Source organism: Vipera berus (genome assembly GCF_964194415.1).
Source record: "Vipera berus genome assembly, chromosome: 1".
Classification (NCBI taxonomy): domain Eukaryota; kingdom Metazoa; phylum Chordata; class Lepidosauria; order Squamata; family Viperidae; genus Vipera; species Vipera berus.
Window position 1 is genome coordinate 320324311 of NC_138202.1, and position 27288 is coordinate 320351598.

Here is a 27288-nt window from a genome sequence, read left to right on the forward strand (position 1 = left end):
TCCCTGCCCATTCTTTATAAGCATGTGATAGTGAAAGTTATGGAAGCAGGATAACACCACTTACTGACATCAAAGGCATATAATACATTGCAGGCTCCCTCAGTATCATTACGGCCTCCCCAGATGTAGATTGTGTCATCAATCAGCACCGCAGAATGCCCATATCTCATGTAAGGAACCTCTCTCACATGGTCCCTGCTGTTTGTCCACACTGGTGGTAGTTTGGTCCAGCGCAGAGAAACTATCAGAAAAAAGGTCAGAAAATTAAATCAATCAATCGATCAAAAACAAAAATCACAATTAAGATTAAAAAAAGAGAAACATGTAACATTTTAAAGTATAAAAGAAAAATTGGAGGAGATATTATAGTGTACAGAGTTCAGTACTGAGCTGTAATCCATGATATGAAACCAGATTCATCAGATAGTAACAACTTACTATAATTGTACTATATGTGTGTGTGTGTGTGTCTGTGTCTGTGTGTGTATAAAATTATAATTATAATTATAGTATAATCGTACTATAATAGCACAAGTCAGAATGACCAGACTGGCTAGTGGAAAAGGTTGTTAAAAATTCCTGGTGACCACCTATGTAGAGAGAGCAATACAAAACAGCACGCTCTATCATTTCAATTTAGGGTTAGAATTAGGGTAGATTAAATTACCATCCTTAGTTGTACCCACACTATATGTAGCATTTTCTGTGGTATCAGTCAGTTTTCACACATTTTAGGCAGCAGTTGTACCATAGACAAACTGACTATTCTGTAGAAACTAATCTTGGACTATTTTATCAGTACTAATGTACTGTTGCTAGGATTCTACCAACTATTTTATCTGTTAATGGTTTTATCCACTGTGCTCTATGATTGTTGATTTTAATGTATTTTAATGATGTAAGCCAGCCAGAGTTGCTGCACATGAGATGACAGCAAATACATTTCATAAATAAATAAACTAGAAGGTATATGCAGAGTACTGGCACTCTCAGGATTATATTGTAATGGGAAACTCTATAGGATTCTCTTATAAAGTTATCTAAGATTTCTTACTAAATAAATAATAAGGAAAGCTTTGACTTTCTTGAGATAAAAGCTGATGTATTACACAGTTCATAATTGACAAGTAAACAAGTAAATTGATATTAAAAATCAATAAATGGTTTCCTGCAATATACTAATAACCTGGCATCTCCATTTTTTTCCAAAACATGGTATTGTTTCACATATGCTCTGTTGAAACCGATGAAAATTTTTTGTCAAATAAATAATTTTACTAAAAAGGAATAATGTAACTTTTAATACAAAAAATTCCTTTGCCTCTTCCCCATAACTGAATATTTTTAAATTTTCAGTACTGTCATCTGTTTGATGGCTGACATATTAAACTAATATTAATTAGTGTTCAATAAACATAAACTTATGTATTTGATTTTTTAAAAAAATAAAAGATAATTAAGTCTTATTTTTATAAACCTGAACATTCATCAACATACCTGCATTAAATACATGAACATCAATCTGTCGTAGAGTCTCATAATCTTCACCAGAACAGTATCCACCAAAAGAGTAGACTTTATGTCCAACAGCCACAGCAGCGTGGTTTACTCTTCGAGGCCCACCTTCTAAATGAACTGTCCACCGTAACATTCCCTTTTGTGAGTGTTCAATCCTTCCAAGCTATCGGTGGGGGCATTAGATTTTAGTGCCAATAAGGCTAATCATATTAGTTCATAGCCACAGAAATCTGCAGATAAAAACCCCCAGAATGTTTAAAATTCAGTCTGAATCTGAATACAGTTGTCACACAAGGTAAAGTTTTAAACAATTGCTTTGAACATAATGTGTTTCTTTCATTAGTACTGGGGTCAATTAAAAACAATTTACACTCCAAGGTGGAAGCATATGCCACAAACTATAATGACACCAAAATGACAACATATACCATAATCACACATGATTATAAGATAATCTCTATTGTTACGTGCACATACATATGCTATATATAAAAATGAGTCTTGAGAGTTAACAATGTGGCACAAAGCTATTACAGAATCTCTTTGTTCTGCTTCAAATACTGCGAAGCCTCCTCCCAGAAGGCAATGAAGAAAACCGGTCATGGAAAGGATGTGTAGCATCCCTGACAATACTGCAGACCCTGGCCAGGCATCACTTATATGCCATGCCTTGAATAGAAGGAAGTGAACTTCCAATAATCTTTTATGCCATCCTCACCATTCTCTACACAGCCTTCCTGTCCAAAACACTAATACTTCCAAGCTATACAATAATACAATATGACAGGATGCTTTCAACCGTCCCTGTATAGAAAGTGGTAAGGATAGAGGAATGAAGATGTGCTCTTCTCAAACAACAGAAGAAAATGCAGGTGCTACTGTGCCCACTTCACCAGTGTCTCACTAGTGAGGAACCAAGCTAACCTGCTTGTCAGCTGCACACCCAGAAACTTGACACTACTACCTCCCTCCACAGTTGAATCATTAATATACAGAGATGTATGGCTGTGCCTGCCTTTTCTGAAATTAGTAATATCTTTTGTTTTTCCAACATTTAAACCAGGCTGTTTTTATTACACCAGTTCATCAATCCCTCTATCTCCTCCTGGTAATCACCCCCATTATCATCCTGTGTAAAGCTGAAGACTGTTGTATCATCTGCATACTTCACAATATGGTTGGTAGGAAAACTTGCACATGGGTCAGCAGGGTGAACAACAGTGGACTTAAGACAAAGCCCTGAGGAGAACCTGTGCTCAAAAACATGGTGTTAGAAATATTAGTTCCAACTCGCACATACCGGGGCCTATCAATGAGAAAATCAAGAATCCAGTTGCACAAAGGAGTACTGAAGCCTAAAAGGCCCAGTTTATCTACTGAATGCTGAGGAATGATTGTATTAAATGCCGAACTAAAGTCAACAAACAGCATTTGCACATGAGTATTTCTTTCCTCTACTGTAAGTGTGCCAAGCTCACATGGAGAACAGAGGAAATAGCATCCTCTGTGGAACAATTTGGACGATAAGCAAACTGAAGTGAGTCAAATGCTGGAGGAAGACTGGATACAATAAAGTCCTTTTTCAGCCTTTCAAAACAGTTCATAATGATGGCTGTAAGTGCAACCGGACGATAATCATTAAGACCTGTGATTATGTACATACATCAAGATGCATGTGTCACCCTTTGCCTGTTCTTCCCTGACACCATGCTAGCAGGCTAATTGACATGGGAAAAAATGTTGTTTTCAACTTGATGGCACATAATCTATTGAAGGCTAACATATCAAAGTGCCAAGCCTCCAGGAATTTCCTACTGTTTTTAGATTTAGCTTGGTCTAGGACAGGCATGTCAAACTCGCGGTGTCACATGACTTCGCACGACGTATCTCAACTTTTTCCCCATTGCTGGCAATGGGATGGGCGCGGTTTCAGTATGATGCATCTGGCCCACAGGCTGGCAGTTTGACATGCCTGGAATAGGATGTTCAAAGTTTCCCAGTTGAAATTTTGTTTGAGTCTGTCCATGTGTCTAAGTAGTTTTTATCATGTTTTCTGACTATAGTTGATGTTCATGGATGCCCTCTGCTAGTCTTATGCCTGCCCATCCTACCTAGTGGCTGTTTGATTCCTGGTTTTTTCTTCTTGAGTTACTGGGTCTTCTAGTTTATTTAAGATGTTTTGGAGGGTTTTAGTTGATTTGTTACTATGGTGATACTGTGTGATTGCAGTAGTCTGCTGGTTACTTCTGAGATGTTTTGATGTGTGGTAGTGATATTCTATTTATAGCTTGGGTTGGGTTGGGCTGTAATGGGTTGAGTGGTCACACGTGTTTTGATAAAGTTGTACAGGTATGTGCAGATGTAAAGCTATATAAACCATAGGGTCATACAGTGGGACAAAAAAGTATTTAGTCAGCCACCAATTGTGCAAGTTCTCCCACTTAAAAAGATGAGAGAGGCCTGTAATTTTCATCATAGGTATACCTCAACTATGAGAGACAAAATGGGGGGAAAGAATCCAGGAAATCACATTGTAGGATTTCTAACGAATTTATTTGCAAATTATGGTGGAAAATAAATATTTGGTCAATAACAAAAGTTCATCTCAATACTTTGTTATATACCCTTTGTTGGCAATGACAGAGGTCAAACGTTTTCTGTAAGTCTTCACAAGGTTTGCACACACTGTTGCTGGTATTTTGGCCCATTCCTCCATGCAGATCTTCTCTAGAGCAGTGATGTTTTGGAGCTGTCGCTGGGCAACACAGACTTTCAACTCCCTCCAAAGGTTTTCTATGGGGTTGAGATCTGGAGACTGGCTAGGCCACTCCAGGACCTTGAAATGCTTCTTACGAAGCCACTCCTTCGTTGCCCAGGCAGTGTGTTTGGGATCATTGTCATGCTGAAAGACCCAGCCACGTTTCATCTTCAATGACCTTGCTGATGGAAGGAGGTTTTCACTCAAAATCTCACGACACATGGCCCCATTCATTCTTTCCTTTACACGGATCAGTCGTCCTGGTCCCTTTACAGAAAAACAGCCCCAAAGCATGATGTTTCCACCCCCATGCTTCACAGTAGGTATGGTGTTCTTTGGAAGTAACTCAGCATTCTTTCTCCTCCAAACACAACGAGTTTACCAAAAAGTTCTACTTTGGTTTCATCTGACCATATGACATTCTCCCAATCCTGTTCTGGATCATCCAAATGCTCTCTAGCAAACTTCAGACAGGCCCGGACATGTACTGGCTTAAGCAGGGGGACACGTCTGGCACTGCAGGATTTGAGTCCCTGGCGGCGTAGTGTGTTACTGATGGTAGCCTTTGTTACTTTGGTCCCAGCTCTCTGCAGGTCATTCACTAGGTCCTCCCGTGTGGTTCTGGGATTTTTGCTCACCGTTCTTGTGATCATTTTGACCCCACAGGGTGAGATCTTGCGTGGAGCCCCAGAACGAGGGAGATTATCAGTGGTCTTGTATGTCTTTCATTTTCTAATAATTGCTCCCACAGTTGATTTCTTCACACCAAGCTGCTTGCCTATTGCAAATTCAGTCTTCCCAGCATGGTGCAGGTCTACAATTTTGTTTCTGGTGTCCTTTGACAGCTCTTTGGTCTTGGCCATAGTGGAATTTGGAGTGTGACTGTTTGAGGTTGTGGACTGGTGTCTTTTATACTGATAACAAGTTCAACCAGGTGCCATTCATACAGGTAACGAGTGGAGGACAGAGGAGCCTCTTAAAGAAGAAGTTACAGGTCTGTAAGAGCCAGAAATCTTGCTTGTTTGTAGGTGACCAAATACTTATTTTACCGAGGAATGTACGAATTAATTCATTAGAAATCCTACAATGTGATTTCCTGGATTCTTTCCCCCCGTTTTGTCTCTCATAGTTGAGGTATACCTATGATGAAAATTACAGGCCTCTCTCATCTTTTTAAGTGGGAGAACTTGCACAATGGTGGCTGACTAAATACTTTTTTTGTCCCACTGTAGATGTCATTCCCAAGCTTGTTCAGCCTCTCCTGATCAAAACTGGAAATTAGCAGGAAATGTACATTTATCATAATATCTGTATTGCCCCAATATTATAAATTATTTGGAATGCTGACAATTTAAGTTAATTATTTAGTCCACCTGAGAACATAAATGTTAATTATGCTCAATTACATGTTCAATTGAGAGAAAGTGATGTTACAAATAAATCAGTTTTGGTTACATAGTAAGTTTGAAAAATTAATTCTATTTAAGATTGAGTATGAAAAGTTTCCACAACTGCTTTCAGCTATACCCATCATAATCCCACACCAAAAAAGAATTTGGTTGTTGCAACATTTAGAAATGTTACTCAAACCTGAAGTGCTCAGCATATTTCTCAGGTCATACAGTAGCAACAATATTCTTGATGCTTTAAAAAATACAAGATGGTAGGAACTTTTTTCAATGACCTTTGTATATAGGAATATAGACACTAAAAGTTGTAACCAACCCCCCCCCCAGTTCTACAAAATAAATAAAACCAAACAAAATGAACTTGGTATCATTACATTTTATAATTGATTTTTCAACTCCAGGAAGATACAGAAGAAATCAAAATAAAAGTAATACATAGTAAAAGTACAAATATGTAACTTAATTTAAACAGTCTGGCAAGTTCTAAGCATGTAAATTTTCAGTTCTAGCATTTAATATTAACTCAGTTATATTTTAGACCAACAGGGGGATAAACAATTTTGATATTATTAATAATTTGCAGCAGTAACAAACCTCTCCTTTATAATACCTTAATCTCTCAATTATGTTCAGTGATATATAAATTCCCTACCATGCTGTTGCCTTAGTTGTTCCAGATATAAAATGTGAAAGGCTGTGGTTTTACCACATGGTTTAGAGTATTAAAAATAGCTCCAGACAGGTTGAAACAGTCCATGCTGACTGTTCTATTTTAGGCACAATCCACTATTACATTCATAAGTATAACTATCTGATCCCTTTTTTTGCACTCCTGACTCCTGATTTATTTTCTGGCTAATTATTTCAAGAGAGCAGGATAGAAGCCAGTATCTACAGAAGCCTAGTTAGTGACGATCTGCGATGAGTTTCAGTTCTAACAATTTTAGAAGGATAGCTAGCTAGCATAAGTCACTTATAAAGCAAGGAAGAAAATTTGTGAACATCTAGAAGACTCCTGAGAAACAACAAACAAGGGCTTACTTTTATGCTATCGCTCTTATAAAATCAGAGCAGTCTTCCTGGGGTAGGCTATAGGCAGATCTAATCCAGCACTGTGACACACAATAGTCAAGTATCCATTTAAGGCATACTACTGATTCAGGAGACATTAAATAATTTTCACTTATTAGCTTACACTGATACTGTAGTTTGCAGAATTGCTAACAATAAATTCTAGACTTTTATTTATTAGTAGAAAAAGTTTTTTCTTCTTCTCTCACCTGTAGTATAACCAGCGATGGCAAAAATATGACACATATATCAAAGGTGACATGCCATAATGTTCTGGATGACACAGCAGCATTAGTCAACACTTGACAAAAGTATGCCCCATTCACTGTGGAGGCCACGTGAGAATGGGGTGTGTTCTCGTGCAACCTCCAGAGGTTGCACAAGTGGGTTGTGCTCTCACAGTCCCTCCAAACCCTCTGAAAATTGTGCAAGAATTAAGCATGCTTTCGCCTGGTTTTTGGAAGCTGCAAAGGCTGCAGAAGAGCATTCTCTGAAACCACTTCAGGAATGAAGGCCTCATGTGACCCAGAGTTGCTTTGGATAAGTCACAGAAGCCGGTTAAAAGAAAGGGAACACTGCAGATCCTGGGGATTACACATGATTGGACTGTATTTTTTTAAAAAATAAAATAAATGAATTTATAAATGTTTCGCTTTTGTTCAGGGGGAGGGGGTTACATGTCAGCAGAATCAAGTTAGGCATTTTCTGAACTTTTGACATGCTGAACCCAATTTGCCAACACTGGCCTATGCCGTGTATGATTTTACATATCTCACATTCTGTTATTCCCAGCTAAAAGCTCCAACTACTGTAATATACTTCATAAGAAGCTACTCCAAACCACTAATCATAAAGGTTGCTTTCTTGTTTTATTTTTATTCTACAATATCCTTTTTAGTGCAGTAACTACAAATGAAGACAGCATAGGCTCACCACATATTTGAATTAGAGTACTATATCACAGTTCTAAGAATGGGATGCTTCTTTTTTATTTCCATTAAGTTTTAAGATGGCTTATGAAAATCATTTGCATGTTGTCAAATCTACTATGGAAAGACAATTATTGCAGTATTTTAGCATATCCATATAGAACAAACCAAGCGATTTGTTACCTCATTTGTAGTTTTCTCAGAGATAATGTTCCAAAGAAAAATGTGAGGGTAATTGGGAGTAGAAGGCTTCTGGGAATTTTTGTGGTATTGTTTTGGGTCTTTATAGAAGGAGTTAGATGATTTTCAAGTAGGACTAAAAGTAGTTTGCTTTCTTGAGGCCTTCTAGTTCCATTCTCAGAGTTTAAAATCCAAACAACAAAATAAAGCTTCTCTTTCAGTTAAATCATGGTCTGCAGAAGGCCTCCTTGCAAACTTCTAAGTATTGTGTGGTTGCAGTATAGTCTCTGATCCCTCAATAGTTTTTCACTCTTGAATATACTAATTAAGCTAATTCCTTGTATAAAACACTATTTCTCGTTTCCACACTGGAAATGCATCTGAAAGTTTGCACAACCTGACTTGTGACTGTTTGGCTATTGTATCCCCATTCATATTGTAAAGTGAAACCAGTGCATCACAAAGTTGTCAATGTAAAGCCTTCACTTCCCCCCAAATACTGCCAATATTGCATTCAGAATAAGATCTAAGATCAGCTGCTGTCATGTGGCCTCTCTACAATTATTGATGTTCTATCCTTGCAAGTACCTTTAATTTCCTTTTGCCACTGGTTGAAAAGTGACAGATTTTATGACAACAGATCACAGGTCTTTTAATCCTCTTTTCTGATTCAATGTCTCCCTTTAGTGAAATATCATTAAAATGGCATATCACAAAAAACAAAAACTGTCAAAACCCAATAAGAATGCCAGAAGCAGAAAGGCAAACAAAAGGAAAGTTCACACACCACAAGTTATATAAGCTGAGTTAACAACAAGCTATGCTCACAGGCTGCCTTCACCAAATCTATCTAGCCACTTCTTATCTCATAAAGTTATTCTAGCTTCCGATGAGAAGAGAGAATCAGTTTGATGTACTAGTTAAGGTACTAGTCTAGAAAGCAAGTGAATTCTAAGCCTCAGGCATGAAAGCTGGTTGGGTGACTTTGCGTCAGTTAGTCTCTCTGATCCTAACCAACCTGACAGGGTTATTTTTACGAGGAAAATAATAAGCAGGATTTTTTTAGAGGTTTGCCATTGTGAAACAACCAAATATGTTTTAAAAAGAGAGGATAAAAATATAATACTAATAACTGCCAGTCAAATACTTATTCTCCTTAAACAACACAAATATATGCAATGGAACTATGGGTTTTATCCCTTTTTGGCCTCTTATCTATTTGTTATGTGGTCATTCTGTCATCAGCAGTAAGTGAATGCTCTAGAACAGTTTTTTAAACTGTGTGGACTTCAATTTTCAGCATTCCCCAACCAGTCAATGGAAGTTGAAATCCATCTTAAATCTTAAATTTCCCAAGTTTGAAGAATATTGCTCAAAAACTTCCTAGGAATTTTCAAAGCTATCAGAACATCAAGTTTTAATTACAGCAATCTATTGTATATTAGGCTGCTCTAAAAAAATTACAGAAAAACTTCAATTGGTTCTCATATAATAGTCACATAACTTGTTAGAATTAGCTGCTACCAATATCCTTTTAATAGGATGAAAATATCGTCATTGGCTTTCAGCTATTGTGTCATGATAGTAGAGTATGCTAACAGGTCGTCCTGACTTAACTAATGAAATTGGGACTGGCAGCTTCGTAGCTAAGCGATGCAGTCATTAACTGAAATATCACAAGACTGAAACAGACTTATGTCAGTTCTGCTGTGGTGATGAAGTACAACACCATGTGACCACAACTTACAAATTACTGCTGATTTCTCAACTGATTTTGCTTGTTGAAAGCTAGCTGTGAAGCTTGCAAAATGGTGATCGTGTGACCACAGGATACTGTGACTGTTGTAAGTTTGAGGAACAACTGCAAAACTATGTTTTCAGTGCCATTGTAGGTTCAAATGGTCACTAAATACAGCAGTTGTTAAGCAAGCACTATGTGATGAAAAGTAGTAAAGAGGTGGATCCCCAGGAGGGAAGGGGTGCACTCCAGTAACAGCAACTCAGCCCAGAAATGTGTGAGAGAAAGAGACTGAAAACAGCCTCCCTGTAATAGTTCACAGAGTATATTGTAGTTGCAGGTAACAGAGCCTTCAGTCTGGCAAGTTTTTATCTATAAGTGTGAAACAGTAAAGAATTCAGCTTGGAAGTACTGCCAAGTGACATTCTGGGGCCTGATTTAATTTATATATATTTGATTTATTCAATGAGAATATCAGGTTTATATCAGAAAATCTCAAATTATATAATTATAATTATATTATTATTCCATATACAGTGCTGTCCCCTTATAGATTTTAAATAGATTTAAATATATTTATATATTCATATATTAAGCTTACATATCATCCAGCTGCTTAATTAAAAACAAGACAGATATATACACATTTTCCTAAAAATTTTCAATAAAATGAAATAATAAACAAGTTAGAAACTCTACATTAAGGATCCTCAACCCCTGCACCATGGACCAGCACCAGGCTGCGGCATGCCAGAAATCAGTCCGCAGAAACAAGCGAAGCCCCCATCTGCGGGATGCAGGTAGAACATGAAACCATGGCCCCTCTGGTCTGTGGAAAAAACTCTCTTCATTGAACCGGTCCCTGATGCCCAAAAGGTTGGGGATCTCTGCTCAACATCACTATCTGAACAACTGTGTAAAAAAGTAGCCACTGCCACTGAGACAAATATAGAAGCACTTGTTTAAATTCAATTAGCCATTGCCTCTCCTCATAAAATAGCCCTCAAATTCACTCCAGTCCTACCAATATAACCATGATTTTGCTTAACCAGGCAATAGGTTGCAAAAACTTTCAAAAGATAGCTTTAGATTGAGCTGCCCATAGGTGCACAAAGTACAAATTATCTACCATTATATCTTCTGGCATAAATTTTTAAAATATAGAATTTTTCAAAACAGCATAATTTTTATAAAATTTAGTCAGGGACAACATACTGATGTCTCAAATTACTGACCCTGATTTTCTTCAATAGACAAGATTGACTATAATGTTGCTGTTAGTTGCGAAGTCGTGTCCGACCCATTGCAACCCTATGGACAAGGTTCCTCCAGGCCATCTGGAGTCCATTTAGGCTCACGCCTACTGCTTCAGTGGCTCCATCCAGCCACCTCATTCTCTGTCTTCCCTTTCTTCTATTGCCCTCAATCTTTCCCAGCATTAGGCTCTTCTCCAGTGAGTCCTTCCTTCTCATTAGGTGGCCAACGTATTTGAGTTTCAACTTCAGGATCTGGCCTTCTAAAGAGCAGTCAAGGTTGATCTCCTCTAGGACTGACCGGTTTGATCGCCTTGCAGTCCAAGGAACTCGCAGGAGTCTTCTCCAGCACCATAGTTTAAAGGCTTCAATTCTTTGGCACTCAGCCTTTCTTATGGTCCAACTTTCACTGCCATACATTGCAACTGGGAAGACCATAGCCGTGACTATACGCACTTTTGTTGGCAGGGTGATGTCTCTGCTTTTTAGATTTGCCATGGCTTTCCTCCCAAGGAGCAAGCGTCTTTTAATTTCTTGGCTGCAGTCCCCGTCTGTGGTGATCTTGGAGCCCAGGAAAATAAAATCTGTCACTACCTCCATTTCTTCCCCATCTATTTGCCAGGAATTGAGAGGGCCAGATGCCATGATCTTGGTTTTCTTAATGTTTAGTTTCAAGCCAACTTTTGCACTCTCCTTCACTCGCAACAAGAGGCTCTTTAGTTTTTCTTCACTTTCTTCCCTTAGATTGGTATCATGTGCATATCTTAGGTTGTTGATATTTCTCCTGGCAATCTTAATTCCAACTTTTGATTCATTAGCCCTGCCTTTCTCATGATGTGCTCTGCATATAGGTTAAATAGGCAGGGTGACAGTATACAGCCTTGCCGGACTCCTTTCCCAATTTTGAACCAATCAGTGGTTCCGTGTCCAGTTCTCACTGTTGCTTCTTGACCCGCATATAGGTTTCTCAAGAGACAAATAAGATGGTCTAGTACTCCCATCTCTTTAAGAACTTGCCACAGTTTGTTGTGATCCACACAATCAAAGGCTTTAGCATAGTCAATGAAGCAGAAGTAGATGTTTTTCTGGAACTCCCTAGCTTTCTCAATGATCCAGTGTATGTTGGCAATTTGATCTCTAGTTTCTCTGCTTCTTCGAAATCCTGCCTGTACTTCTGGTACTTCTCGATCCACATTCTGCTGGAGTCTAGCTTGTAGGATTTTAAGCATAACTTTACTAGCATGTGAAATGAGTGCAATGGTGCGATAGTTTGAACATTCTTTGGCACTGCCTTTCTTTGGAATTGGAATATAAACTGATCTTTTCCAATCCTGTGGCCACTGTTGAGTTTTCCAAATTTGCTGGCAAATTGAGTGTAGCACTTTTACTGCATCGTCTTTTAAGATTTTGAATAGCTCAGCTGGAATGCTGTCTCCTCTACTAGCTTTGTTGTTGCTCAGCTTTCCTAAGGCCCATTTCACTTCACATTCTAGGATGTCTGGTTTGAGGTCAGTGACCACGTCATCGTGGTTATCAGGGACGTTAAGCTCGTTCTTCTATAGTTCGTTTGTGTAATTTTGCCACCTCTTCTTAATCTCTTCTGCCTCTGTTAGGTCCCTGCCATTTTGGTCCTTTATCATGCCCATTTTTGCATGAAACGGTCCCTTCATCTCTCCAATTTTCTTGAAGAGATCTCTAGTCCTCCCTATTCTATTGTTTTCTTCTATTTCTTTGCACCGTTCATTTAAGAAGGCATTCTTATCTCTTCTAGCTATTCTCTGGAATTCTGCATTCAGTTCAGTGTATCTTTCTTTTTCTCCCTTGCCTTTTACTTCCCTCCTGTCCTCAGCTATTTGCAAAGCTTGCTCATAGTCATTTTGCTTTCTTGCATTTCCTTTTCTTTGGGATGGTTTTAGTTGCTACCTCTTGTACAATGTTGCAAACCTCCATCCATACTTCTTCAGGCACTCTGTCTATCAGATCTAATTCCTTAAATCTATTTGTCACCTCTACTGTATATTCATCAGGGATATGATTTAGTTCATACCTGAGTGGCCTAGTGCTTTTCCCTATTTTGTTCAGTTTAAGCCTAAATTTTACAACGAGAAGCTCATGGTCTGAGCCACAGTCAGCTCCTGGTCTTGTTTTTACTGACTGTATAGAGCTTCTCTATCTTTGGCTGCACAGCACATAGTCAATCTGATTTCTGTGTTGACCATCTGGTGATATCCATGTGTAGAGCCATCTCTTGGGTTGTTGGAAAAGAGTGTTTGCTATGACCATCATATTCTCATGACAAAATTCTATCAGCCTGTGCCCTGCTTCATTTTGTACTCCAAGGCCAAACTTGCCTGTTATTCCAGTTATCTTTTGGCTTCCTACTTTAGCATTCCAATCCCCCCTGATGATAAGGACATCATTTTTTGGTGTTAGTTCTATAAGGTGCTGTAGGGCTTCATAGAACCGGTTAATTTCATCCTCTTCAGCACCGGTGGTTGGGGCACAGACTTGGACTACTGTGATATTGAATGGTTTGCCTTGGATTCGAACTGAGATCATTCTGTCATTTGAGGGATTGTATCCCAGTATTGCTTTTCCTACTCTTTTATTGACTATGAAGGCTACTCCATTTCTTCTGAGGGATTCTTGCCCGCAGTAGTATACCCGATGGTCATCTGAATTAAATTCACCCATTCCTGTCCATTTTAGTTCGCTGATTCCTAAGATGTCGATGTTCAGTCTTGTCATCTCTTGTTTGACCACATCCAGCTTTCCTTGATTCATGGATCTTACATTCCAGGTTCCTATGGAGAAAAAGTCTTTACAGCATCGGACTTTCCTTTCACCACCAGATACATCCACAGCTGAGCATCCTTTCGGCTTTGGCCCAGTCGTTTCATTCTTTCTGGCGCTACTAGTATTAGCCCTCTGCTCTTCCCCAGTAGCATATTGGACGCTTTCTGACCTGAGGGGCTCATCTTCCAGCATCGTATCTTTTTTCCTTTTGGTACTGTCCATGGGGCTTTCATGGCAAAGATACTGGAGTGGATTGGCAACTCTCTGCTATGATCTCTCCGTCTTGGGTGGCCCTGCATGGCATAGCTCATAGCTTCATTGAATTACGCAAGTCCCTTTGCCACAACAAGGCAATAATCCATGAAGAGGATTGACTATAATACTGTAGATCAAAAATCAATATTTCCGAGACCAATCTAACCTTTCACAGAAAGCAGCATTAATATTCCCAATATTGCTGTACATTATTACAGGTAGTCCTTGCTTACCAATGATAATTGAGATAGAGAACTCCATTGCTAAGCAACATGATTGGAAAAGGCAGTTCAAGCATTCTCAGTTGCTGTTGTTAGGTGAATCCCACATGGCTGCGGCATCGTGGAGTCACCATTTGCAATGTCCTGCCAGCTTCCCCATTAACTTGACCTCAGAATCTGGCACTAAAGGTCACAAATGGTGATCAAGTGACTGCAGAATATTGGAATGTTGTGATTGTAAAGCAGTTGCTAAGCATCTGAATCAAGGTCACATGACTATGGGGACCCTGCAATGGCTGCAACTATAAAGACCAGTCGTCTCTCTTGTTCAAACAGTTGCTGAATGGTTATTAAATGAGAACATATACAGTCAACTGATTATTAATTTAGTGTATGGCATATCATACATGGACTTGCAATATATATTAACATTTCATTTAGATTAAAAAAACCAAATAAAATAAGAATGTCAACTGATTCTATATTTCTGCACTGAAATTTCTCAATGAAAAATTCTTGACTACTTTGTACAACAATTCTTAGTGGAAGTGTGTATGTATGTATGTGGATATATATATGTATATACAAACACATATATGGCTTACTAAAGAAACATTCTTATTCTAAAAGTACTTTTTGTCCCAAATTCTCATTCAAATCCAACTCAGCAAAGCACTAGGATGAATAGTTTGGCATTTCAACTATATTGCAATTTTCCTTAACAATGTATCACACAAACGTACAATAAGAAGCAGGGAAAACCAGATGTAAATATAGTCAAAAGTTCCACAATTATAAACAAACTACTACACAGCATGAAATAAAAATGTATTAATGTTATTATTAGCTCCACAGCAGATTATAATGAACAGAAAAAATCTCAGGGGAAAATGGAAATTAATAAAATACTTTCTAGAAGAACGTCTTTCAAGGAATTCTACTTTCAGCAAAACAAACTAAGATATCCAAAACACTGTTCTTGGATTCTGTTTTCCACAGGTAATGGAAATCAATTTATGCTTTCATTTAAATAAAAAAAAATAAAGAAGTGCAAATATTTATATTAGATATGTTATTTGGCTTCAGCTAGAAATATAGCAATAATTTTCACACGCATCGTTCGGTTTTTCTTAAACTGCAAACTGTGAACCAATTTTTATATTTGTTCATCTGCACTTGCACTTACATGGACATTACATATGTATAGCTTTATCACTGTAGCCCATTCCCAAATTTCAGAAAATTAATAAGATACTTAAACATCTAGGTTTGCAGACCTGCTTTGTCTGAGAATGTACAAAATATTTATATGACGTAAAAGAGCAGATTTTCTCATAATCATACATCTCAGAAGGGCAGGAGAGACTAATGCATAAGTAACAGATAACGTAAGCTTACATATTCATAGGCGAAGGATCTCAAGTTACTATAGGTAACGCATACATACTCATAAAGGAACTCAAGTTACTAATATAGGTAATGGAGTTCATACTTCCTGTGCCTGTCCTCCTTCGGAAACCAAAAGGGAGGAATAAAGGGGGAAAAAATAAAACAGGGAAGAAAACATCTCCCTTAAATCAAGAGGAGGTGGTAGTTTGGGAATGTCAGATGCCAAAAGGAAAACATTGCCTATGTACGTACACAAATTCTAAATAAATCTATGGGATTGTTGTAATAAGATAAAAAAAAACTAACCTTATATCTCTGTATATCAAACTGGATTTAACTGATTCCACTCATCTAAGAACTGATTTCCCCCACAACAGGCATCTCCTATAGCTGACATCACTGGCCAACAGTGATTTTCTTTTATCGTTATTTTATTCGTCTTTGTGTGTATGAAGTATTTCCATATTCTATTTCGTAAAATAATTCCGACGTTGGGTACTTCATACCTTGATTTATGAGGGGATGTTTGATATTCCACCTCAGCCAGGACACGTGACCCTCGAGGGCACAGGCCGGGGAGCTCCAGTTCGGGCTATCTGGAAAGGGCCAGGAAAAATAAGGCCAAGATGCCTCCTTTAAGACTCCAGTTTAGGATTCTCAGTGCTCACAAAGGGTGCCTGTCCTGTCACACCCCTCAGTGGTCTGGTGTCCCTTTTATATCGGCATGCGTGTTCTTTTTCCCTGGAGGCGGGCCTCCACCGCCAGCCCAGTACCTGACGGCCACGAGGATTCGGCTGTCCTCACATCCCGCCGAGCGTAGCCACGATCTCTGATTGCCCCTCCAATGCCCAGCGCCCCCCAACGCGCCTCTTGCCCACCTGCCCCGCGGCAGAACCCTGGTGGACCCGCGTTCTCCTCAGCAGCGGCTCGGAAGGAGCTCATTCTCGCTCATTACCTGCCCGGGAGAGAGGGAAGCGGGGCCGACCTGCGGCCCCGAAGGGTCATACCCGCTCTAACGGCCCGGATAAGTCCAGTTTTCTCCTCAGGCGACTCAATCTCTTGTCTTTTCCCTCTCCCTCATCCAGGCCCAGCCTGAGTCCAGCATCGGCGCGTAAGCGCGGGAGGGTTGTCCCACTCGCTAAGGGAGCTTGGGAAATGTAGTGTTCTACTTTTGCGCGTAGTTTGAAGTGTAAAGGTTGCGCGAGAGAAGATTTCAAGCGCATATGGTGCGGGGGAGGGGCGGGAGAGAGATGTTTCTCTCCTCACATATGCTATTTGAAAAGATGGGGAATCCACCCACTTCTCGCTCTTTAACTGTCATCATTGAATGAAGATGATCTTCAACCAATGAAATTGTTAAGCAAAAGAACAATTAGACTTAGAACAGTGAGCGTTGGACCTTCCCTCTTCCCTTGAGATTTTAAAAGAGGGGGAGGCGGTAGCCAACTGATTTGTCTAATCTTGTTTTAATAGATTCCTGTGAAAGGGTAGAGACATTATATTACTTGTAATATCCCTTCCCATTTAAACATTACAATTGTATACATTTCTAGTTTGGGCATTTAATATGGATTAGTCACACAAAATTAGGCAGTGGATGTGTTGCACAAATATAATGGTTAAGAACTGATGAAAGAGAAGCTGACATTTTAATCCAGTTTAATTTTGTTTTAAGTGAGAGTAGAAACGTGGGATTTTTATTTGTCCTTATTGACAAATCTACAACAATATTATGCATATGTTGCTGTTGAACATGGGCCTAGGCCAGGGGTAGGCAACCTCGGCTCTTTTATGACTCATGGACCTCAACTCCCAGAATTCCTGAGCCAGCTTGGCTGGCTCAGGAATTCTGGGAGTTGAAGTCCATGAGTCATAAAAGAGCCGAGGTTGCCTACCCCTGGCCTAGGCCTTAACCATTTGCAGCTTTGCATTAATTTTACTAACATCTGGACTGGATGTTATTAACTAGGGTTTTTAAAATTTATTTTTGTTGTTGTGTCACTATTATAGCACCAAGGTATTATTACGTAATTATTTTGAGAGATGTATACTTTTAAGGTGGCTGAAAAATAAGCCCCCTTTACTTTTTCTCAGTGATAAATAAGATAGTAGTACCTAATAATAGAGTTCCAAATCAAATACACTTTGAAATTTATGTAGCCTATTGAAATGATCATAGGCCAACAACCCGTGCCTTGTGGTCTGATGCACAGGTTCTGCCTCCCAAGCTGGCAGCTGAATCATAAAGCTTCCCCTCTGGTGCCTTTAAAACAGGGGTCTTCAAACTTGGCCCTTTTATGACTTGTGGACTTCAACTCCCAGAATTCCTCAGCCAGCATGCTGGCTGAGGAATTCTGGGAGTTGAAGTCCACAAGTCATAAAAGGGCCAAGTTTGAAGACCCCTGCTTTAAAAGAACAGTTATGTTTTGCAGCACAAAGCTTATGTTTTTCATCAGGGAAAAGGGAAGCTAAATAATTCATCTTTCCAATGTGATCTCGGGAAATAATTTGCCCTGGGCATCTAATACAGACTAGCTGCTATACAGACTTAGCGGAGATGTTTTTTTTTTTAAAAAAAATTTCTTTTCTGCAGCACTGATTAGAGGTAAAGCACCTATCGGAGAATTTTTGCAGGCTACACTGTCGTGAGAAGGGCGGAGCTAGACCTGGTGAAGGACGTTGTCAAGTCTCTTCATCGTGCAGCGTTGGCTTGCGTCGTCATAGTTACGAACTCTCCAGCCGCGCTTAGCTATGACGATTTTCTCCATGGCCGGATGAGTCTTGCTTCCGGGGGGTGAGGCCGTGGAAGATCTTTTAGTTCGGTTTTATAACGAGGGTGCAATTTGTCTTGGTGAGGATAGAAGATTCTGTAGTGGTGGTAATGGTGATTGCTGACAGCACTTCCTAGCAGGTGCAAGGGAGTATTTATGTCGCCTGTTTGTACAGCGTGAAATGGGACGAGCAGGAGATGTTGTAAATGGAGGTTATCCTAAGGGAATATAGAGGGCAATTTTAAATATCAAAAATATTCTCTCGTGTGTGACCTTGTTTTAATAACTAGAGCAACCCTGAAAGGTAGATTAGACTCTTTGATTAAGATAAAAAGAGCGAGTAAAGAGGTATAAAACTGCGTATCATGGGTTCGATTTGTGGCTTTCTCTTGCCCATTTAATTCGGAATAATCAGTTAAGCTGAATTCGAGGACATCCAAATAAATGACTTCACACTGCCTATAGTTAAACTAAAGAAATCTCCATAGGCTGCAATAATTGCAATCGGTTTGGCTGCTATTAAAAATGAATAAGTTGTGGGAAAGGAGACTGTCAGTGGTAAAATGCTGGTCCAGCATCTTTATTCTATTTTTAGGTAGGGATTTTTTCGTTTAAATGGTGCTTGTGGACGTCCATTAGCTGCTAGAAATAGGCTTTGGTCTAGTTCTACCCTTGTAGGCTAAACAAGGTTGCTGAGAACAAGGAGAGAAATATTAATGTATTGAAAAGTTAATTATATCTTTAGCATATTAAAATATAGAACGGAGTAAACTGAGTCTATTTTATAATTACATGGTAACTATGGATTTTGCTGCTTTGAATTTGCAGGATATTTTATGCAATAATTTTATATAGATGTATTTTAAAATTCTTTTGGCTTTGCTAGCTACTGCTGAGGTTTTAAGAAAATTTTATGCTGATCAGTGTCTTTTATCTGGGGTTTTCACCATTTTTCTACAGGATGATTTGCACCTATTTTCTAACATGGAATAGGAAAATACAGTAGATTGAGAGATATTGACATAGGTGCTACTCTAGTTACCATAGTAAATAGGACAGGTTTTATTCTGTCCCTATTCATGTGTACTTATTTTCTCATAGATTAAAATCTGAAACTTAATAAATTATCTGTAATGGTTACATTCCGTCAACTGAAAAACTAAACTTTGATATTCTGATCAAGAGTTTGCTTAGAATGGTATCACAGGTTTGGCAGGACTATTGATTTTATTAGAGGCTGCAATCATATGCTGCATGAAGCTATAATGTGGTTTATTTGGTTTTGCATTGGCCTATGTCAGGGGTGTCAAACTGCTGGCCCGCGGGCCAGATGTGTCATGCGGAAGCCGCTCCCACTCCATTGCCGGCAATGGCAAAACTGTCCTGGTACATTGCGCAACGTCACATGATGTCGCGAGTTTGACATGTCTGGTATATGTGAACCTTGCTTATTGCAATTTATTAAATAAACAATGGTTAACTGCTATAGCTTTGCATGTGTAAAATTGTCATAGGTAACAAAGTAAAAGTTTCACCAATGACAGAAGCAGAGTTTCTGAAAATAATGCTAAATACCTACTGTACCAAGTAGTACTTAAGCATAATAATTATGTGCGGTAATTTAGAATGGAATCTGCTGGGACAAAATTTGACATCTCTTGGTTCCCTACACTCTTTCCTAGTTTTGTTTTTTACATTCACTACTTTTGTGATGCCAGGTGCTGAGATCAAGTTTCTTTCTTCGGTACAGATCCAGTTGCATGGCCTTAGAGACAGTAGTTACACAGAGAATGGGTCCAGAGAGGATCTGTCCAAATGAGCATGAGGAGCTGGGGCTTCAAGAATCATCTGATGGAATTCTTGATCCTGTTGGCGAATGGAGTAGTGAAGAACCAGAGGAGGAGGAAGAGGGTATCAATAATGGCTATGTATATCAGCCACTGAACCAAGAACCGGATCAGGGACCAACAACACATGAATTAACAGCAACTAGCACAGAGCCAGCCCTTGACATCAATCAGCGACTTCAGGTGGCAGTTTTGTTTCAAACACACTATATGGGAGTAATGCTACCAGGAGAAAATTAATGCATGTATCTTTACATTTTGATTGATTTTAATGGTTCTGTGTATCATGCAGGCAATGAGACTACATCTGCCTGACCCACCCATTGAAAGTGATAATGAAGAAGAGGAGAGACTTGTAGCTCAAAGCAGTCACAACTCCATACCTATGGATCCAGGTAATATAACAAAACCTCCAACCTTCTGAGCTGATAGATTGTATAGGGATGTTTCTAACTTTATTTAAGACATTTGATGCAGATAGTCTGCCACATTTTAGTATTTTATCTCCGTGCATATAAAAAGCTGCAGTTCTTACTTCATCAGTATCACCTATCAGTTTTTCCTCTCCAGCCAAGAGGAACTCCGTCTCTACAATTCTGTAAATTAAATGTAGACATTATCAATCTAGAACTAGTCCATGGGTAAACCTGATTTCTTCTCACTTCATCCTGCAGTGTTGGTATGTTTGTGTGTCACATTAAGCTGTAGTGTTTTAAGTTTTAGTTTAGGATGGTCTAAAAACTCTGCCACGTGCTTTGTAGGATTGTCTGTTAATATAGTTAATTGTAGTTGTCCAGTACTAAAAATAAACTATGCCATGTTGATATATGTGAAGCTACTATCCAGTGTATAACCCATCTACTTTTGTGGTGGCTTGCCATCTATTATTATTTGTTTGATTTGGAAACAAAATTACAGGCTTAATAGCCTATGGCAGTAATGGCAAACCTTTTAGAGACCAAGTGCTCAAACTGCAACCCAAAACCCACTTATGTATCGTCGGGTGCTGGGTGAGCGTGACCCATTGGGTGGGTGTGGCCAATTGGGTGGGCGTGGCTGTGGTAATGGCAGACTGGGTGGGGCTAAAAAGTTCAATCAATTCCAACTTTGCGAGATCTTTTTTTTTCCGTGAGAAGTTGAAATTGATTGATTGAACCTTTTTTTTTGCACACAGTGGCAGAGGCCTACAGTGAAAAGGTTTTATAAAACCCAGCTGAAGGCCTAGGACTGGGGCGACGGTGCACGTGCCCACAGACAGGGCTCTGCGTGCCACCTATGGCAAGCGTGCCATAGGTTTGCCACCGCAGGCCTATGGAAACCATAGCCATTAACAGGATAAGAATTCCTTTCCCTTGCCTTGAGGTCAGCCACAGAATAGGATTGTATACCATCCTAACCCAACTATAATATGGGGTTTAACGTAAGCAAATTGTCTTGTATGCTGTTATGTCACTTCATTTCCAGCTGTTCAAATCCTTTAGCAATTGAGATTATTGTAACTAGCAGAATAAATAGTGTTTTCATAGCAGCATGCAAACAACAGGCTGCTTATTCGTGTTATACTGTATAACTATTTTGCTCTTTTAAGATCACTGGCCCTCCAGTTCCTCATACTAGTTTATTTAATTTATGTTGAATGACAGAATTTTAAACTGAAGAACATTCCATTCAGGATGGTGTATGGTTTTTTGAGACATATATGTTTGATGCATAGTAAAATAATAAAAAAAACCTTTTTTTTGCTTGACAGTGTGGGTGATTTACTCCTTTATCCATTTAGATTGAAACTATATGAACAATCTCAAGGACGGTCATACTTGGGGATTATTTCTCATTCTCTGCCTTTTTTTTTATTCTAGAACATGTGGAATTAGTGAAACGGACCATGGCTGGAATCAAGCTGCCTACACTGAGCATTCCTGCATGGGCCAATGAGATATCAGATGAGCAGTGGCAGGATATGGTGCAACGAACACTGCAAGACAGACAAAGTCAGAATGGCTTCAAGCCTGAATGGAAATGAGCTTCTTGCCTACAAAGAAAACAGCTTAACTGGAGCTAATCTACTTTAAACTATCTTTTTCTAAAGTGGTTAGGTAGTTATTTCATCTTTCTTCAGCACTAAACCTATCCATTCATTTGGTACAACTGAAAAAAATTCATCAGTTGTCTGTAATACATAGTTGTAAATGCTTAGTGGTGGTTAGTATGAGGCTGTTTTCTTAAAACGGAGAAGAAGAAAGCCTTTTGGATATGTGTTTAGTCTGTTCTTTCTCCTCTTCCCCACTATCTATTGTGAGACATGGGCTAAAGAGCTAAATGTGGCCATGAGGTGCAGTCCAGTGTATCATCTTTTCAAGAGATCCATTTTATTTAGTTCTGTACATACAGGGACATCTGTACAAAATCCAACACTGTCATACTATGTAATACTCTACTGAAAATAAAGTACACCATATGTACATAATGAATTGTAAAGCAGCTTAATACTTGTGTCCAGGGAGTGAATGCATCATTTAGTTGCTTTCCCCCTCCCTCTTGGGAAGGGCTGTATAAGACACAAAAGAGGCAGCTCCTTCCCTATCCATGTAAAAGTAAGGGAAGGTAAAAGCTGAAATGGGGACAAACGCAAGGGTTTTAAGTAGAGCTAGATTAAGGTAGAGCATAACTGGAAGTTGTGTAGCTGAGGTGCTCATTTGGTTTGAAGTGTGATTTTTTTTACCTCTTTACATACAGCTTCTCTGATAGATATATAGGACACTCAAATGAATTGGCAGCAAACTAAATTTTAATATTAGGTCCCAAACACAAGTTCCCTGATCCCAAAGATTAGACAAAGCCTATATTTACATCTAAGTGTACAGCATATGATGCTCAATTACAGCCCTGCTTCACCTATGCAAAACTGTAACAGGCATAGAAGTGCTGTGTAGCATACATATGGGTAATGAAGGATAATTTTGTACGGTCCTTCTCATTTACAGAGCCCAACCTTGAAAGGAATAGATAAGCAGACAACCACATCTTGGTGCTAAGGAGCTCCAGCTTTTCTTTTGTTCCTCCCACAGCTAAACCACACTTTGGAAAACCAGTGGCTGAATGTGCAAGCTACTAAGTGAAGCCCTGTTTTTGTTTGATTCTGTCACTGAACCATCAGGGACATCTTGCAAATCAGTTATAAGTTCCTGTTTAACTTTCTTCCACTGGTACCTTGCAGGAGGATTACAAGATGTTCCTATTAGTATGAGAAACTACAGCCAGACAGAGCATCTTGAACAACAGATATTGAAAGTATTTTGACAGCAGACAGTGGAGGTTAGCATCATCATATATTCTAATGTTGGTCTCAAAAGTGCCTGTCCTCATGTAGTTAAAATACTACCATGCACAAAATAAGGGTTGTCAAAGTAATAATGCTCCAGGGGAGGGAAAAAAGCTTGTGAGAACTCCAGAAATAGGCCAGTGAAGCTTGGGCATGCTTAATGATCACGGAATGCTGATGGACTGTTAGTAAAGGGACAAAAATGGTGGAAAAATGAAGAATTCCACAGAGAAGAATACTGAAGAGGAACGTATCAGACTGAAATTTGTTTGGCTTGAATGATGGGTAAGCCCAGGCACTGTGATTTATTCAATAATCCATGGTTTAAAAGAATAGCATGATATAGGTACCCAGCCTGTGGCTTGAGTATCAGTATGGAAAATTGGCAAATGTCCACTTTTTTAATTTCAGTTTTTTAAGAGTTAAAAGATATTTCTGAAGAGGTAAAATCGGTGAATATTGAAATGAAATGTGCTACAAATAAACTTCAATCAAGTCCTAAAAGTTACAGTGGAAACAGAATGGTATAAGTAAGTAGACAAGTCAAAATTACATCACAAACATGGAGATTTAAACAAGAACATGAAAAAAGCCTCACAGTCCAATTCAAAATAATTATTTTCTGATATTCCACCGCTTCCCAATAATGGGGCCTTTAAATGAGCAATATATGGATAAAACCCCAAATCTGGGGAAAAATTTCATTAGAAACAATTTTTCTAAAGGTAGAGCACAAGATCTCTAATCAAAGGATAGCGAAGGCTTCCCCTTCTGTGATTTCCATGATCCAAATTAAGACAGCAGCTTTTCAACTATGAGAAGCTATTAAATAAATGTAACTATTATATTCTGGTTACCCATACTTAAAAGAAATCTGAATACTTCAAATTTCTGCATTCCCTAAAGTGAATTTCTGCTACTTCTTGATGTCGGGTTTTTTGAACTGACGAATGGGGCCAGAACAGCTGGAAACCATGTAAACACTGAAATAAAACCATGCTAGCTGAGAGACTGGGAGTAGAAATTTAGCAACAGGGAGAGGAGTTAATTGGGAAAGACTAGCTCAGTTGATAAATGGAAATTGGAGTTTCCTGCATTATTTATTTAATTTTGCCTATGATTCTCAATATGCAAAATGCATAAAGCTATCTAAGATTTGCCAGAGCCTAAAACCCAACAGCTGAAAGGAAAGTTGGCATTAGTAGAGAATGTGCTTAACAGTGACTCTCCCTCCAGTTCTAACAAAGATAGGCAGAAAGCAAGACTCAAATAACACATTCATGCAGCAGCTGCACAGTAGCTGCCAGGCACATAGATCAACTGCAAGCCTCTATTTGGAAGATGAAATTCCTTGAAAGCATTATCTAAATTCACTGGATTTGGAATTATGCATGGCTGGTAATGCAAACACAATTTCAGGGAGGGGGATGTACATTATCACCCTTACTCATAATGACCAAACACAGCTGCAGTCTCCATCGGATTAGCTATTTATTCTAAGTGTTATGGGAGGGATATATCACATTATTCCCAAGAGAAAATGGCCTATAATGACCTGTTTAGTCAATAGAACATAAAATTTACACTATGCAGACCCACACGGTTGTGTGATAGGTGGAAAGAGGACATCAGTCAAGGGCTCTGGATGACTGATAAAACAGATAATTTCCCAATGCCTTGGTCCTGGGACTGCAGAATTCTTTTTTACAAATTCAGGAACGTAGGATGTTCCTTGCAATGGAATGATATTCTCACAGGTTCCTAGGCTCCCATCACACGTGCACACAAAACACAGCCTTAAAAATATTTAAAGCAGGAGTAAGTGAAAGTGTGGTGGGATATGAGGTACAATGTAAAATCAAATTGAACCTGAAAGAATGAGAATGGAGTGGAGGACAGGCACAGGTCACCATGTTCATTCCCTAGCTATATGTTAGAACAAAGTGCATTTCTGTGTACCCTCCAGGGTCCCCCTAGCCCGTCAGAGTGCCTCCTGGCTTGAGGTGAGAAATTCTTCTGCTCTCTTGTGTGCTTCCAAAGCCTTTATGGTGTAGACATCCTGAGGAAGCTCTGATTTCCGACGGAGCAAAACCTTCTCCTTCTTTATATCTTTCAACATCTAAACACAAACACATAGCAAATAATTAGAGATAGTTTTTAGGATCTGCAAATTTCTCCCAAGAGCTAACTTGCTCTCTTCTCTTTGGTATTATATATAGTTTACTAAATCATGGCCAAGTTGGGTTTAATAAGGCCCATCTCGCAAGTCCACAGAATATCTATTTGCCCACTGTATCCAATCTCTGTTTTCAGGTGATTACATAGACAGATGCCACTAAATCTATGATGCCACTAAATTCTACAACTCTTAAACTAAAAATCAATGTAGAAATTACTAAGCAAGCAGGACAGGACAGTCTGATTTTTCATATGATACTGAATTTAAAACCTCTCAACTTTGGTAACAGTTATCAAAGATGACGGGAAACTATGTTCTAGCAATTTTTGGAAGGCCACCAATTAAATCCCTGACTAAGATATTTAGCTATTTCATTTTCCTTTAAGGCACCAGCCTTCAATTAATAATAATCAGGCACAATGTCACACAAACAAGATAACAACAGAAGTACCACAGTCTGAAATTAAGTATTAACAAAGTGTGCAGCAAGCTAATAATTGAAGTAGGTTAAGCTGAGTCAATGATTATAGATCAATACACACACACACTACAATGATAATGAAGTTCAACATGAAATAATCTAGACAATGCTCTAGTTTACAAATCAACAACATGGAAACTAAGAAGCAAGCAGAAATACCAGTCAGAGGGTCTTGATACAGTAATTTAAATACAACCACATATTGTGTGGCTGTTTTAACTTATCTTTTGCAAAATAGGACCACTGAGGCTCCGAAATATATGTCATAGGAAAGAAAAGGAACTCTGCCTCTGACTCATAGTATTAGAGAATGCTGTTTTTGAACTCTACTTCTGTTTACTTTCTGTGACAACAGAGAACTGTGGGCATATCTTAAGTTTATTTTATCTCGCTGTTAACATTTCACTGTATTGCACTGTATTCATTGCATTTCACTGTATCATTTTTCATTGTAACTTACTGGGCTGATGTTCATGCTTTGATATGATCAATTGACTAATCAATAAAGTATACTATTTAATCTGTGAGCAAACAATTTTTTAAAACTATTTCCTGACAGGGAAGGTATGATACAAACTCTTTCAAACAGCTTTCAAATTTGGTACTACAAATTCAGATAGGAGAAAAATAGCTGACAGTATGCTAATGAGAGGCAAAATTAAAAGGAAACAGAGGAAGTACAAAAAGTAGCGAAGAAATAAAAAGTTATACTCTCCAGTATGAAATATAGCCAAGTGCAATTACGACTAACTTGAAGTGTATCAACACTGGAGTTGTGTCACAGACCTACATAATCCAAGGAGCATCACCATGAGGAAGAAGTACTTTTGTTAAAATGTTAAGTATGTAACATAACCATCCCAAATGCTATGAGATTTCCTTTATGCCTCCTCTTGAACTATTGATTTTATCCTTTCATGCAAAATGAAATTAACTTACAAAATAGTGTTCCAGTTACCTATCGGTACTTATTTAGTCCTAAGTGCACCCAAGTGACTCATTTCATAGTTACTAGAATAATTATATATTTGTTTGCAAAAAGCCATGTAAAACAAACAAACCAGTAAAAAGAGTGCGGGTAGAAGAACGAACTGAAAAGGTTTTGTGACATGGTGTTTTGTTTTTGGAGCTCAGTAACTACGGATTAGTTTATAAACCTGCAGTAGTCAGA

At 38.7% G+C, this 27288-nt stretch overlaps 3 protein-coding genes across 9 annotated transcripts in view; 1 reads left to right on the plus strand and 2 right to left on the minus strand.

Moving 5' to 3' along the window:
• The window catches only part of KLHDC3 (kelch domain containing 3), a 54185-nt gene extending 37582 nt beyond the window's left edge, over positions 1 to 16603 (minus strand). Inside the window, exons 1-3 of one of the 4 annotated variants that reach the window (XM_081314706.1) lie at positions 16473 to 16603; positions 1498 to 1748; positions 65 to 241 (exon numbers count right to left, since the gene is read on the minus strand). In XM_081314706.1, the coding sequence (XP_081170832.1) occupies positions 65 to 241; positions 1498 to 1651 (331 nt within the window). In that variant the 5' untranslated portion in view covers positions 1652 to 1748; positions 16473 to 16603. The other 3 variants (XM_081314707.1, XM_081314709.1, XM_081314708.1) reach the window with 3 other exon arrangements.
• A 1670-nt stretch (positions 16604 to 18273) lies between these two features.
• Positions 18274 to 25419, plus strand: MEA1 (male-enhanced antigen 1). 4 transcript variants are annotated; one of them, XM_081326133.1, is made up of 4 exons: positions 18274 to 18368; positions 20039 to 20318; positions 20428 to 20530; positions 21995 to 25419. In XM_081326133.1, the coding sequence occupies exons 2-4, from the start codon at positions 20049 to 20051 to the stop codon at positions 22156 to 22158; spliced, it is 537 nt and encodes a 178-aa protein (XP_081182259.1). In that variant the 5' UTR covers positions 18274 to 18368; positions 20039 to 20048; the 3' UTR covers positions 22159 to 25419. The 4 variants fall into 4 exon arrangements, with proteins under 4 accessions (XP_081182259.1, XP_081182257.1, XP_081182258.1 ...); XM_081326131.1 differs by having other exon boundaries at positions 18277 to 18311; positions 21995 to 23181; XM_081326132.1 differs by having other exon boundaries at positions 18291 to 18428.
• The window catches only part of PPP2R5D (protein phosphatase 2 regulatory subunit B'delta), a 58405-nt gene continuing 54521 nt past the window's right edge, over positions 23405 to 27288 (minus strand). The window contains exon 16 of the mRNA XM_081326110.1: positions 23405 to 25576. Within this exon, the coding sequence (XP_081182236.1) occupies positions 25439 to 25576 (138 nt within the window). The 3' untranslated portion in view covers positions 23405 to 25438. The remainder of the gene's footprint in view (positions 25577 to 27288) is intronic.